General features: G+C 46.9%; 1 protein-coding gene across 3 annotated transcripts in view; it reads left to right on the top strand.

Annotated features, from left to right (window-relative positions):
* The window catches only part of SUGCT (succinyl-CoA:glutarate-CoA transferase), a 1,636,615-nt gene that overhangs the window by 949,278 nt on the left and 671,328 nt on the right, over positions 1–16,009 (top strand). Inside the window, exon 13 of one of the 3 annotated variants that reach the window (XM_063924884.1) lies at positions 15,104–15,184. The exons of the other annotated variants lie outside the window; for them this stretch is intronic. Coding sequence (XP_063780954.1) covers positions 15,104–15,169 — 66 coding nt within the window. The 3' untranslated portion in view covers positions 15,170–15,184. Of the gene's footprint in view, positions 1–15,103; positions 15,185–16,009 lie in introns of those variants that run through there. 3 annotated transcript variants of the gene reach the window in all.

The raw sequence follows: 16,009 nt of genomic DNA, 5'->3' as shown, positions 1-16,009 counted from the left end.
GCCAAAAGTGTATTTATGAGTGCAACTACTGTATATTGCTCATACAGTATTTACCTTTTGCCTATCAGATTCTTAACCTGCGACTCTAAGCATTGATATCGGTTTTGACAGTGTATATTAGAAAAAACAAAACAAAACCTTTTGCTTAAGTTGATTTAATGGAATTTGATTGGAGGTTCACTAATTCTTTTACTTTCCAAATAGTTGAGCTCGTTATGACATACTTTTTTTTATAAAAGTTTGGCATAGGCAACGTTCTACGTCTACAGTTTAATTTAATGGTCATTACTACTTAAAATTAAAAACAAAAATGCCAAAAAAATAAAAAAATTGGGCTGATTATCTGTTCTCTGTTTTTAAATGACAAACTACAGTCAGGCACAATTTAATTTACCATGTTATTTAGCAACAATGAAAATAGATTTCTGAACGGTGTCCCCCTATCAGAATATTGTAAACCATAAATAAGTTTCTCTGTATTCTAGAAGTGTGCTGAGACTATTGTGACAAGCACAGAGCAAAGGAGGACAGAAGGTCAGTGCAGCGACCTGAGTTAAAACATATTAGATTGCGGAGGGTTGGATCCAGCACAGTCAAAATAATCATTAACACTGGAGCTTATACAAGCCCAGTTTGCTGCGCAGCTCCCTCTGCTGTGAAATGCATTCACTTAGCAAACCTTATGGAGGGGAAGAACAAACCACGATCACAGAGATTTTCGGGTCAGATTCTATTAAGCAGTATCTCCATACAGCAGTCTGTCCTCCTGTAACCCTTCACCTGGCAACACGTCTGGTAGAAATACATGCCAGAGCATTTTGTAGGCATGTTACTTTGCGTTAATCAATTCAGAAAGGGATATTCAATGCTTTGTTTCTTAATCTGATATAAGTGCTATTTATGACTTGACTTATAGGGAAATATAGAGAAAGAAAAGGAATTAAGGTAAAAGACAGTTCCCAAAATGTATCATAGCATACTTGTGGTTGCAGTGTTTTAAATGAATGCTACAGTGGAGACATACAACAGTATTACAGCTAACCACAAAACAGGAATAGAAGTAAAATGCAAACCAGATAGCAAACGTTTCATGTGGACATGTGCCCTTTGCAGTGCAGACTCACAGTAATGCATAAACATGAACATAAACCTTACCACTCTGTCTCCTGCTTACAAAGAAAATGTTAGTATTGCAGCAGAGTAAAAAATACCTGTCGCCAGTCTACAACAAGTACATAGATTATTGATGACTGAAAACAGACCATGTTTTCTGGTGTATTTCTTTCTGAGTGCAAGTAAATAAGGTTTTATCTCACAAAACTCAAACTATGGGGTATATTTACTAAGGTCCCGATTTTGACCAAGATGGTGTTTTTTCTTCAAAGTGTCATCTCGGGAATTTACTAAACTCAAATCACGGCAGTGATGAGGGCATTCGTATTTTTTTGGAACTCAAAGAAAAAAATACGGTCAAATACGCCTGTAATTTGGTAGAACTCGGTCATTTACTAAAAAGTGTAATTCACAAACACTGCCTGCAATAGCCAAACACTGCCGTGAAAAAATACAAATCGTAAAAAAGTGCTAAAATAAAACAGACCTGCTTTTTTTTACCGTGTTCTGATAGGCATGCACGGATCCATGAGATCCGTGCATGTTTATCAGTGGGAAGTGGTGGGAAAGCGTTAAATTTGTTGTTAAAAAATGCGTAGGGTCCCCCCTCCTAAGCAAAACCAGCCTCGGGCTCTTTGAGCCGGTCCTGGTAGAAAAAATATGGGGGAAAAAGTGACAGGGGTTCCCCCATATTTAATCAACCAGCACCGGGCTCTGCGCCTGGTCCTGGTTCCAAAAATACGGGGGACAAAAAGCGTAGGGGTCCCCCGTATTTCTGAAACCAGCACAGGGCTCCACTAGCCAGATACATAATGCCACAGCCGGGGGACACTTTTATATTGGTCCCTGCGGCCCTGGCATTACATGCCCAACTAGTCACCCCTGGCCGGGGTACCCTGGAGGAGTGGGGACCCCTTCAATCAAGGGGTGTCCCCCCTCCAGCCACCCAAGGGCCAGGGGTGAAGCCCGAGGCTGTCCCCCCCATCCAAGGGCGGCGGATGGGGGGCTGATAGCCTTTTGTCAAAATGTGGATATTGGTTTTAGTAGCAGTACTACAAGTCCCAGCAAGCCTCCCCCACAAGCTGGTACTTGGAGAACCACAAGTACCAGCATGCGGAGGAAAACCGGGCCCGCTGGTACCTGTAGCACTACTACTAAAAAAATACCCCAATAAAAACAGGACACACACACACCTTGAAAGTAAAAGTTTATTACATACATCCACACCTCCAAACATACATACTTACCTATGTTCACACGAGGGTCGGTCCTCTTCTCCATGTAGAATCCATGGGGTACCTGTTGGAAAAATTATACTCACATAATCCAGTGTAGATCGGTCCTCTTCTGTTCTATTTGTAATCCACGTACTTTGCAAAATAAAAAAATGGACACCCGACCACGCACTGAAAGGGGCCCCATGTTTTCACATGGGACCCCTTTCCCCGACTGCTAGGAACCCCCCCTGACTTCTGTCTAAGAGGGTTCCTTCAGCCGTTTCTGGGAGTGTGCGGAAAAACGCAGGCGTGCCAGGATAAAACTCGGGAGTGTCTGGAGAAACGGGGGAGTGGCTGGCCGAATGCAGGGCGTGTTTGTGACGTCAAACCAGGAACGAAACTGGCTGAGCTGATCGCAGTGTAGGAGTAAGTCTCGAGCTACTCAGAAACTGCTAAGAATTTTCTATTCGCAATTCTGCTAATCTTTCGTTCGCAATTCTGCTAAGCTAAGATACACTCCCAGAGGGCGGCGGCCTAGCGTGTGCAATGCTGCTAAAATCTGCTAGCGAGCGAACAACTCGGAATGACCCCCATAGTTTCTGAGGTTGAAAAAAGACAATTTGTCCATCAAGCTCAACCTATGTGTTCTCCTACGCTGTATTTTTTTCTGGACTAATCTAACTTGTGCTAAAGTCAGCCATTATGTTTATTACTCTTTTTTTATAACTATAAAGTGTGATCAATGCAGAGTTGTATCTAGCGGTCCTGGTGTCCCTGGCAAAGTAAGGGACTGGCGCCACCCCCCTCCCCACCGCATATTCAAAATAGGGTAGGCGCATGTGCAAAAAAGGGGCATGATGTTGTGGGGAAGGGACATTTCCGCACAGTATTACTCCAAATTCAAATTACGTTACACAGTAGTAACCCCTTATACACATTATGTCACACACTAGTGCCCCTTACACATCATGCCCACACAGTAATCCTCGTCACACTGCACTGTCAAGAAATCAGCAGCCAAGGAGGGGCACCACCCGGTGCTGCCATCCACGGCCAGGGGGTATAATCAAATATTAGTGGCAGTGAAAATGTATCTCTGTACACTACCTAGTAGTGGTGATGTAGTGATATATTAAGAAAAGCATCTTAGTTGTTTATTTTGAGTTTCTTCACTGTGGTGCATTGCGGTGCCAAACACCGGCGCCAACTCCTGGCTGCTGTGCAAACCACCAGCCCATGCCCTGCCACTACCAATTGATTCCACCCCCTGACCAAGGGTGGCACCACCAGGCAGTGCCCCCTCATCGGGCAGTGCACCTGGTGAGTGCCATCCTGGCCAATGGGTAGATGACCTCCCTTCCCCAGCACATAGTCATAGTCCCCACCCCCCTCCCAAGGCATAGCCATAGTCTCCCCCAGCACATAGCCGTAGTCTCCACCCCCTCCCAGGACATATCCATAGTCTCCACCCCCCTCCCAGCACATAGCCATAGCCTCCATCCCAGCACTTAGCCATAGTTCCTATCCCCCTCCCATCACATAGAAGTAGTCCCCATCCCCCTTCCAGCACATAGCCGTAGTCCCCACCCCCTCCAGCACATAGCCGTATTCCCCATACCCCTCCCAGCACATAGCCGTAGTCCCCATCCTCCTCCCAGCACATAGCCGTAGTCTCCATCCCCCTCCCAGGGCATAGCCATAGTCTCCCCCAGCACATAGCCATAGCCCCCATCCCAGCACATAGCCATAGTCCCCATCCCCCTCCCAGCGCATAGTTGTAGTCTCCCCCAGCACATAGCCATAGCCCCATCCCAGCACATAGCCATAGTCCCCATCCCCCTCCCAGCACATAGTCGTAGTTTCCCCCCAGTACATAGCCATAGCCCCCATCCCAGCACATAACCGTAGTCCCCATCCCCCTCCCAGCACATAGTCGTAGTCTCCCCCCAGCACATAGCCATAGTCCCCATCCCCCTTCGGGCCTTTCATCACATGGAAGTAGTTTCCATCCTCCTAGCACATATCCATAGTCCCCATCCCCCTCCCAGCACATTATCTCTCCCTTGCCTGCATACAGCGCCGTAACTAGGTGTGTGCCGATGGTGCCTTGCCCACAGCGCAAATGCACTGAGGGTGCACCATCTAGCAGCACACCCCTCCGTTCTGCCGCTATCTGAGGCAGTCATTACTCACACTAGTTCCGCCGGCGCCACTGCCTCTGCAGCCGCCAGCTCTCGGGACATGATGTCTCTGCGCCTCTGCCTGCCCTGACATTGCCAGCCTGTCAGCCTGGATGTCGGATCGCGCGACCCCCCAAGCCCCCTTCCCCTGGTACTCGGGAGAGACGTGATGACGTCAGACGTCTCTCCCAGTCCAGGCTTACTCAATCACCTACACTGCCCTGCGCCCCGACCAGCGCCGTGCTAGCCGCAAGGAGCTGCTAGTTGGTGGAGGCCTGGAGGAGAGTAGGACCCTCGAGCAGGCTGGGGAAGAATTACTTAAAGTGTAAGTTTAGCAATTCTGACTTCACTTTCAAACGCAAACACTGTGTAAAATGATCATGAAAAGAAATGGCATACATATGCACAAGCACAAAAATAAGGGGAGGAATTTGAATGTATGAGGGAAAACGTGAAAAGTTGTCTAATGTGCAAAAATGGGGACTGTCCCTGCCTAATGTGTAAAAAGTGTAATTCACAAACACTGCCGGCAATAGCCAAACACTGCCGTGAAAAAATACAAAACGTAAAAAAAAGTGCTAAAATAAAACAGACCTGCTTTTTTTTTACCGTTTTTTGATAGGCATGCACGGATCCATGAGATCCGTGCATGTTTATCAGTGGGAAGGGGTGGGAAAGCGTTAAATTTGTTGTTAAAAAATGCGTAGGGTCCCCCCTCCTAAACAAAACCAGCCTCGGGCTCTTTGAGCCGGTCCTGGTAGAAAAAATATTGGAAAAAAAGTGACAGGGGTTCCCCCATATTTAATCAACCAGCACCGGGCTCTGCGCCTGGTCCTGGTTCCAAAAATACGGGGGACAAAAAGCGTAGGGGTCCCCCGTATTTCTGAAACCAGCACAGGGCTCCACTAGCCAGATAATTAATGACACAGCTAGGGGACACTTTTATATTGGTCCCTGCGGCCCTGGCATTACATGCCCAACTAGTCACCCCTGTCCGGGGTACCCTGGAGGAGTGGGGACCCCTTCAATCAAGGGGTCCCCCCCTCCAGCCACCCAAGGGCCAGGGGTGAAGCCCGAGGCTGTCCCCCCCATCCAAGGGCGGCTGATGGGGGGCTGATAGCCTTTTTGTCAAAATGTGGATATTGTTTTTAGTAGCAGTTCTACAAGTCCCAGGAAGCCTCCCCCGCAAGCTGGTACTTGGAGAACCACAAGTACCAGCATGCGGAGGAAAACCGGGCCCGCTGGTACCTGTAGTACTACTACTAAAAAAAATACCCCAATAAAAACAGGACACACACACCTTGAAAGTAAAAGTTTATTACATACATCCACACCTCCAAACATACATACTTACCTATGTTCACACGAGGGTCGGTCCTCTTCTCCATGTAGAATCCATGGGGTACCTGTTGGAAAAATTATACTCACATAATCCAGTGTAGATCGGCCCTCTTCTGTTGAGTGCCCCCTCATCGGGCAGTGCACCTGGTGAGTGCCATCCTGGCCAATGGGTAGATGACCTCCCTTCCCCAGCACATAGTCATAGTCCCCACCCCCCTCCCAAGGCATAGCCATAGTCTCCCCCAGCACATAGCCATAGTCTCCACCCCCTCCCAGGACATAGCCATAGTCTCCACCCCCCTCCCAGCACATAGCCATAGCCTCCATCCTAGCACTTAGCCATAGTTCCTATCCCCCTCCCTTCACATAGAAGTAGTCCCCATCCCCCTTCCAGCACATAGCCGTAGTCCCCACCCCCTCCAGCACATAGCCGTATTCCCCATACCCCTCCCAGCACATAGCCGTAGTCCCCATCCTCCTCCCAGCACATAGCCGTAGTCTCCATCCCCCTCCCAGGGCATAGCCATAGTCTCCCCCAGCTCATAGCCATCGCCCCCATCCCAGCACATAGCCATAGTCCCCATCCCCCTCCCAGCGTATAGTTGTAGTCTCCCCCAGCACATAGCCATAGCCCCATCCCAGCACATAGCCATAGTCCCCATCCCCCTCCCAGCACATAGTCATAGTTTCCCCCCAGCACATAGCCATAGCCCCCATCCCAGCACATAACCGTAGTCCCCATCCCCCTCCCAGCACATAGCCGTAGTCTCCATCACCCTCCCAGGGCATAGCCATAGTCTCCCCCCAGCACATAGCCATAGCCCACAGCACACAGCCATAGTCCCCATCCCCCTCCTAGCACATAGTCGTAGTCTCCCCCCTGCACATAGCCATAGTCCCCATCCCCCTTCAGGCCTTTCATCACATGGAAGTAGTTTCCATCCTCCTAGCACATATCCATAGTCCCCATCCCCCTCCCAGCACATTATCTCTCCCTTGCCTGCATACAGGGCCGTAACTAGGTGTGTGCCGATGGTGCCTTGCCCATAGCGCAAATGCACTGAGGGTGCACCATCTAGCAGCACACCCCTCCGTACAGCCGCTATCTGAGGCAGTCATTACTCACACTAGTTCCGCCGGCGCCACTGCCTCTGCAGCCGCCAGCTCTCGGGACATGATGTCTCTGCGCCTCTGCCTGCCCTGACATTGCCAGCCTGTCAGCCCTGGATGCCGGATCGCGCGACCCCCCCAGCCCCCTTCCCCTGGTACTCGGGAGAGACGTGATGACGTCAGACGTCTCTCCCAGTCCAGTCTTACTCAATCACCTACACTGCCCTGCTCCCCGACCAGCGCCGTGCTAGCCGCAAGGAGCTGCTAGTTGGTGGAGGCCTGGAGGAGTGTAGGACCTTCGAGCAGGCTGGGGAAGAATTACTTAAAGTGTAAGTTTAGCAAATCTGACTTCACTTTCAAACGCAAACACTGTGTAAAATGATCATGAAAAAAAATGGCATACATATGCACAAGCACAAAAATAAGGGGAGGAATTTGAATGTATGAGGGAAAAAGGTGAAAAGTTGTCTAATGTGCAAAAATGGGGACTGTCCCTGCCTAATGTGTAAAAAGGGGGACTGTGCCTGCCTAATGTGTAAAAATGGGGACTTTGCTGTGTAATGTGTAAAAAGGGGGACTTTGCCTGTCTAATGGGTAAAAAGGGGACGCGGTCTGCCGTAATGTGCAAAAAGGGGGAATGGCTGCCGTAATGTGTAAAAAGGGGACGCTGTCTGCCGTAATGTGTAAAAAGGGGACGATGTCTGCCGTAATGTGTAAAAAGGGGACGCTGTCTGCCGTAATGTGTAAAAAGGGGACGCTGTCTGCCGTAATGTGTAAAAAGGGGACGCAGTCTGCCGTAATGTGTAAAAAGGGGACGCAGTCTGCCGTAATGTGTAAAAAGGGGGAATGGCTGCCGTAATGTGATAAAAGGGCGACTCTGTCTGACGCAATGTGTAAAAGGGGGCTCTACCTGTTGTAGTGGCGCTACTGTGCGACGTAATTTGAACAGTGGAGACTACTGTGCACCGTAATATGAATTGGTATTATTTTGTGGCCACACCCCTTCCCCGTAAAGCCACGCCCCTATATTTTTGCGCGCTCCTGCGGCGCACACTGCCCCTATTTTATGCATGGGGTGCGCCAATGCCGTTTCTTGCACACAGCGCTAAAATGTCTAGTTACGGCACTGCCTGCATATAGTCATCTCTCCTCCCAGCACATAGTCTCCCCCCTCTCTGCATATAGTCATCTTCGCTCCCAGCACATAGTCTCCCCCCTCCCTGCATATAGTCATCTCTGCTCCCAGCACATAGTCTCCCCCCTCGAAGCACATACTGTATCCGTAATATTTTGCAATACCTAGTTTGATGAGCTGGGCCCCGCCTGGGCTGGAGGATTGCACAGTAGGCAGGAACACCACACTTTAACACTGCACCACACTCCGCGAAGAAAGTGAAAATAAACTACAACTCCCAGCAACCCTTGCTGCCAGGAGCTCCTGACAGTAAGGGCTGCTGGGAGCTGTAGTTTATTTTCACTTCTTCATTGTAGTGCCAAACACCGGCGCCTGTTCTTGCCTACTGTGCGATCCTCCAGCCCATGTGATGCCACTACTAGGTGAGTCCACCCATTGGCTGAGGGTGGCACTGCCGGGAGGCGCCCCCTCCTTGGCTGGCACCCTTGGCGAGTGCCATCCTGGCCAATGGGTAGATACGTCCCTGGATCTATGCACCATAACCCTGTATATCCTTATCATTAGGAATGTGTCCAGCCCATTCTTAAAAATATTGACCGAGTCTGCCATTACTACACTCTTAGGCAGGGAATTCCAAACTCATGTTGTCCTAACTGTGAAAAAACCTTTTCTCCTTAGTGTGCGGAACCTCCTCTCCTCTAACCTAAGCGGGTATCCACGTGTTTTCTATTTCAATCTTACTAAAAACAGATTCCCCGCAAACTCTGTGTATTGCCCCCTTATATATTTATAAATGTCCCCTCTTAATCTCCTCTTGTGTAAACATGCCTAGCCTTGCAAGTCTTTCCTGGTATTCCAGCATCTCCATTCCTCTGATTAGTTTGGTTGCCCTCCTCTGAACCTTTTCTAGCTTCAGGATATCCTTTATGTAGTGTGGTACCCAAAATTGGGCACAGTATTCAAGATGTGGCCTCACTAGGGTTTTATATAATGGGAGTATTACACTCTTGTCCCTTGCATCAATTCCCCATTTAATACATGCCTTATACCTTGTTTGCCTTCTTTGAGGCAATCCGACTTTGGGTACTGCTGCTCAATTTGCTATCTACTGTATATGAACACCTAATTCACCCCATTTAGTGTGTATGTGTAATTTATGTTCTTGCTACCAAAGTGCATTACCTTGCACTTCTCTGTATTGAAACTCATTTTCCAATTTGCTGCCCATGATTCCAGTTTAGCTAAATTGTCCTGGAGAAACTCAGCATCACCCTCCGAATTTATAACCTTACACAATTTGGTATCGTCTGCAAAAATTGACACCATGCTCTCTAGACCTACCGCTAGATCGTTAATAAAATGTTGAACAATAGTGGTCCAAGTACAGACCCTTGTGGTACACCACTTAGTACTTGTGTCCAATTTGAAAAAGTTCCATTTACCACAACATGCTGCTCCCTATTATCCAAGCAATTACTAACCCAAGTGCATATTGTGCTCCCTAGCCACAGTTCTTGTAATTTATGGATAAGTCTCATGTGCAGTACTGTGTCAAATGCTTTAGCAAAGTCTAAAAAGATTACATCCACCTCCTTACCCTGATCAAGGTTTGCACTGTTTCTTAAAAGCCTAGTAAGTTTGTATGACATGATCTATCTTTCACAAATCCATGTTCTTGTTAATAACCTTATTGGTTTCAGGGAACTTCTGTATACTATCCCTTAGAATACTTTCCAGTAGTTACCCCACTATAGACATTAGACATAAGACTAACTGGTCTATAGTTACCCGGTTCAGCTTTACTCCTCTTTTCGAATATCAGCACTACCTCTGCTATACGCCAATCTTTGGGAACCATGCCTGATGTAAGTGAGTCATTGAAGATCATAAATAGTGGTCTTGCTAGTTCGGAGTGAAGCTCCATGAGAACCCTTGGGTGAATACTGTCTGGACCAGGTGACTTATTAACCTTAGTTTTTTTTAATCGGTCACAGACTTGTATGTGTTACTGCGTGTTTGTGTGTGTGCCACATAAACATGCTGTTTGGAAATAGAATCGCGTCATTGGGTCCCCCTCGGACTGCCCACATGTGTTCTGTTGTGGGTGGCTGAGTGGGTGGTGCAGGGGCTGACGGCAGATACAGGAGACTTGCCAGCCTTTCCGGGGGGCTGGGAGTGCCACCCGAATTTTGGGAGCCTCCTAGCCATTATGGGAGGATAGGCAAGTTTGCTCAGGACCTGGAGGGACGACTGCGGGATCTCTGAGGACCTCTTATGCCAACTCATAGTAGCTTACATATCACCAGTTCAAAGCAGCAGCAGCTGACAGAGAACACAGGTGTACTACAGGCAGGCGGGTAAGTGTAAAATGGAGGACATTGTCAGGAGGATCCCATGCAGAGTGGGATGAGGCGTGGAGGGTTAGTTTGAGTTCCATTTTAAATGAGGTTGGTCTTGCCCTGCTTCCCACCATGACTTACAGCAGCCAGTGAAGGGAGGGGAAGCATAGAGGAGAAGGGAGCACAGACACGATAGGGGCATTGAGGCAGGGTTGTGTCTATTTTCACTTTGTGGAAAGGACCCAGATGTTACATGAAGTGAGGGCATAAGTACTTTTCTGTCCTTACAGCATGTGTATGTTTTCTCCAATCTACGTTTGTTGTAGGGTATTTTGTTTATTTATGCTGCTTTGTTACTATTCCACAGGTTACTATTCCAAATAGTTTGTGACGTTGACACAGTGCATTATGGGAAAAGCTCCTCTCCACTAAGAGAATCTAGATGCTACCATTGAGGCAGGGGGCACAGAGGAGAAGTGACATATGGGGAGGTATTGGCATAGTGAAATGGGCGATAGAAAAGGCAGAAGTACAGTGAGAGGTATCGATGCGGTAGAGAGGGCAGGGGCACAGAGGAGCAGTGGCCTTAAACAGCTGCATTATTACCCCCCACCCACCTCCACAGCCAATGCATCTGCCACGCATCCCCCAAATATGCTGAGGTGCATGTGGTCCCACTGAGGAGACTGAGCACTGCAGGATCACGTATACGCACAGGACTGTGGACCCTCACTCCCTCTGTGACTCACAGGATGCTTCAGCCACCACCACCGAGGTGACCTGATTGCCAGGGAGCCTTCTCCTTAGCATTGTCCCATGTCACAGCCCCCCATGCTGTTAGGGAAAGCCCAGCCTGGTGTGTTTACATCTAATGCGGCCATGCTAAGCAAGTGGCTAAGCTGATCAGCTATCCAGCTGTGCTGTAGAGAATTATTAATGCACCAAATCACATACAGCATCTCTAGTCATTGATTTAAATCAATAAGGCATATTGCAAAATAGCCTTATATAGCTTATTTTCAGCGCTGGCCCTGACCAGTTTTGTGGCTTAGCTAAGATGTTAGCTGATGCCCCTTAAATGCAGTCAATGCCACCACCAAGCATTGTGTTCATATGCTTACACAGATACTACTGCATAGCTTTATATCTTTGATTCAGTTCACACGAATATGCCACAAATTGGCATATTAGGTACTTGTGGCTGGCTCTGACATGGTTACACTGCTGGGAGAGGTCAGCTCCATCCATCTCCTCTCTGTGAATGCATGCTCTCATTAGCCAGCAGATCAAGTGGGAGAAACAATGGCCCTCATTCCGAGTTGTTCGCTCGCAAGGCGATTTTAGCAGAGTTACACACGCTAAGCCGCCGCCTACTGGGAGTGAATCTTAGCTTCTTAAAATTGTGAACGATGTATTCGCAATATTGCGATTACAAACTACTTAGCAGTTTCAGAGTAGCTTCAGACTTACTCGGCATCTGCGATCAGTTCACTGCTTGTCGTTCCTGGTTTGACGTCATAAACACACCCAGCGTTCGCCCAGACACTCCTCCGTTTCTCCAGCCACTCCCGCTTTTTTTCCGGAAACGGTAGCGTTTTTATCCACACGCCCATAAAACGCTGTGTTTCCGCCCAGTAACACCCATTTCCTGTCAATCACACTACGATCGCCGGAGCGAAGAAAAAGCCGTGAGTAGAAAAACTATCTTCATAGCAAAATTACTTGGCGCAGTCGCAGTGCGGACATTACGCATGCGCACTAAGCGGAAAATCACTGCGATGCGATGAAATTTACCGAGCGAACGACTCGGAATGAGGGCCAATGCAAACTAGCACTGATGAGTTACAATGCTGTCCATATCATTAATAAGTTACAAAAGAAAATTATTTTTATTCATTTCAAATACATTTAATTTAATTTATATTTTATATAGATTGCTGCTAGTATTTCTGTGTAAGAAGGTGTTTATCATAATTTATTTTAAATGATTTGCACTGGAAAGGCTATTGTTTACTAACAAAGAAATAATATATTTATAATACTAATACTACAAATATAATATATGAAAACACTAAACATATACTTTATTAGATAAGCGTTAATGTAATATTTTATCTTTCTCTAGTCGTTTATCCTCTATTTTCTATCTTAAAGCCTAATTTAGAGTTGATCGCAGCAGCAAATTTGTTAGCAGTTGTGCAAAACCTTGGTGGTCATTCATACCGGATCGCACGCTGCATTTTTTTACAGCCTTGCGAATGGGTCTGAACAGCGCATGCGTGCGGGCCGCAATGCGCAGGCGCGTAGCTGTCCGGTGACGGGGGTCGCCGGACAGCGGCAGTTTCTACGGCGAAAGTGATCGCAATAGCAAGAAGATTGACAGGCAGAAGGCGTTCCTGGGCGGCAACTCACCGTTTCCTGGGAGTGTCGGGAAAATCCAGGCGTGTCCACCCGTTCCGGAGGAGGAGTCCTGACGTCACCAGCAGCCCGGATCGTCGCAGCGGCTGCGTAAGTCCTGGGCTGTGCAGAAACTGCACACATTTTGTTTGTGCAGCTCTCTGCACAGCCGTTCGCACCCCTGCATTGCGCTTACCCCCTCCCCCTATAGGCGGCAATTACCTGGTCGCAGCAGTGCAAAAAAATGCCTGCGTGCGACCAGGTCTAAATTAGGCCCCATGCGAACTGCAGGAGGGGGGCAGATATAACATGTGCAAAGAGAGTTAGATTTGGGTGGGGCGTGTTCAAACTGAAATCTAAATTGCAGTGTAAAAGTAAAGCAGCCGGTATTTACCCTGCACAGAAACAATATAACCCACCCAAATCTAACTCTCTCCGCAAATGTTATATATCTGCCCCACCTGCAGTGCACATGGGGAGCAATTCAGACCTGATTGCTCGCTTATGTTTTTTTGCAGTCCAGCGTTTGCATAGTCGCCACCCACCGGGGAGTGTATTTAAGCTGTGCAAGTGTGAGATCGCATGAGCAGCCGAGTGGTACAAAAAAACCTTTTTCTGAGTTGCCCAGAACTTACTCAGCCTCTGCAATCACTTCAGCCTGTCCGGGGTCGGAATTGACGTCAGACACCCGCCCTGCAAGCGCTTGGACATGCCTGCGTTTTTCCAATCACTCCCTGAAAACGGTTAGTTGCCACCCACAAACTCCTTCTTCCTGTCAATCTCCTTGCGATCGGCTGTGCGAATGGATTCTTCGTAAAACCCATCGCACAGCAATGATCCGCTTTGTACCCGTGCGATGCACCTGCGCATTGTGGTGCATACGCATGTGCAGTTCTGACCTGATTGCAGCCCTGCAAAAAAACGCTTGCGAGTGATCAGGTCTGAATTACTCCCATGGTTTTGCCCAATTGCTAACAAATTTGCTGCTGCGAACAACTCTGAATTACCCCGTTATTTTCAAGTTAAGATGTTTTTGATGCAGTGAGTGCTTGTTTGTGCATGTTGGGGGTATACAGATGCGTCCTCATACATCTTGCCTCAATACACCACGTAGCGGGAGATGCCTGTTAGTGTTTGGCGTCTTTTTTTGATGAAAATGCGTCTTATTTGCATCGCAATGCAAATAAGACACACAAGCAGTCTTCTAGGAAAACACTGTAGTGTAGCATTTTGTATGCAGATACAGGCGTGGTCGTACACAGATTATAGGCATTCCTCATATCTTAATCAGCAAAAGCTGCTTGTGCGTCTTATTCACATCATTTTGCTAATAAGACTCATTTTAATGGAAAAGTTACACAAAAAGATGCTCGGCGCTAACAAGTCACGCCACAGCATGGCGTGACTAGAAGAGCTGTTTAACATGAAGGGAGGTTAGATGTAAGTAGTGGACACAGCTATAACAATATGGTCACAGTCTCAGACAGTCTAAGGTTCCAGAGTGACCCCGCCTACTGGAATCTTCTCAAGCCAACAGGTATCCGTAGGCCCAAGCTTGTGGTAGTGACTGACACAGCCGTACATACTGTATGCGGCCCTGGCCCATAGCAAACCAATACTACCAGGCTGGCGAACACAAATATTGGTATTTATTTAGATGCTGGTCTGCAGCATTTAATAGGTGATAGGTTCATCCATGAGACACTTTGCCAATTAGTTTAAACGTTTTAAAAGGCAGGAAAAAATGTCAGTACATTCAAATATGGAGTGTTTCACCTAAATCAAGGCAGCGGGGAGGTGTATCTCAATGGTTTATTCCATTCAAACGAGGCTAGTACTGCAACTGCTGTATTACAAATGTATGAATAGATGCTTCATACAAGGTACTTTGAATTAAGTACCACTTTAAGTCTGTGACATCTCTCCTCATATGACTTTTCCAAGGAATATTTTTTTTAAACCAAAATAGAGACTAACATGTTGTAAATTTCGCTGTTTACCCTATAAGCTCTGTTCAGTATAGAGTAGCTCAAAGTAATTTGTGTTTTAATAGAACAGGGTCGTTCATTTTAGTTTGGCTCCAAAGGATTGTATAAACACATCCCTTTATGCATTGCGGATTGTGGTTTGAATGTATGCGAGCCTTAGGCCAAAGTATGACTAATAAATGATTGATTGTTACATTTCATGAACAAGCCATTGTTTGTGGCATAATAGAAAATGTGGATAGTGTTTCACATCTTTATCAAATATTACATTGCAATTTTTCAGTGTCTGCAATCAACAGCCGTAACACTTGATAGTCTCTTATGTATAAAGCTTGTTTTCCAGCAGTAAGTATTTTTCATTGTCTACACTGCTAACATTATTCTAAGTTAAAATAATGTTTTGACTAACAATCAAAGGATTGATTGTCAGGAAATGGATGCTGTCTCCTAACTATGTATTACAGATAATAAAATATTATTCCCATCTGTGTTTTAATGGCATCAAAAATAACATAAATTAATATTGTGGTGGTTACTTTGACAAACAGTAAGGCTTCTCAACCTAGTGCTCCCTGGCATAGGATTGTCAGCCACAATGACTCATTATTTGGCTCTGATTTCTAGGAATAAATGTTTACTGAGTCAGTCATCAGTAACCTTATTTTGGATAATCAAAAATAAAATATATTCTGAATGATTTTGTAACATATAAATTAGTGATGAGCGGGTTCGGTTTCTTGGAATCCCCCCGAACTTCACCCATTTTACGCGGTTCCGAGGCAGACTCGGATCCTCCCGCCATGCTCGGTTAACCCGAGAGTGCCCGAACATGATCATCCCGCTGTCGAATTCTCGCGAGATTCGTATTCTATATAAGGAGCCGCGCGTCACCGCCATTTTCACTTGTGCATTGGAGATGATAGGGAGAGGACATGCAGCGTTCTCTCAGTTTCTGTGTTCAGTGTGCTGCAAATATCTGTGCTCAGTGTGCTTGCAAATATCTGTGCTCAGTGTGCTGAAAATATCTATGTTCTCTGCCTGAAAAACGCTCCATATCTGTGCTCAGTGTGCTTGCAAATATCTGTGCTCAGTGTGCTGAAAATTTCTACGTTCTCTGCCTCAAAAACGCTCCATATCTGTGCTGCATTGTAGTATAGGAGGACAGTGCAGAATTTTGCTGACCAGTGAC

Source organism: Pseudophryne corroboree, chromosome 5 (genome assembly GCF_028390025.1).
Source record: "Pseudophryne corroboree isolate aPseCor3 chromosome 5, aPseCor3.hap2, whole genome shotgun sequence".
Classification (NCBI taxonomy): domain Eukaryota; kingdom Metazoa; phylum Chordata; class Amphibia; order Anura; family Myobatrachidae; genus Pseudophryne; species Pseudophryne corroboree.
The sequence above is the reverse complement of the archived record's forward strand: the minus strand, read 5'-3'. Positions and strand labels throughout refer to the sequence as shown.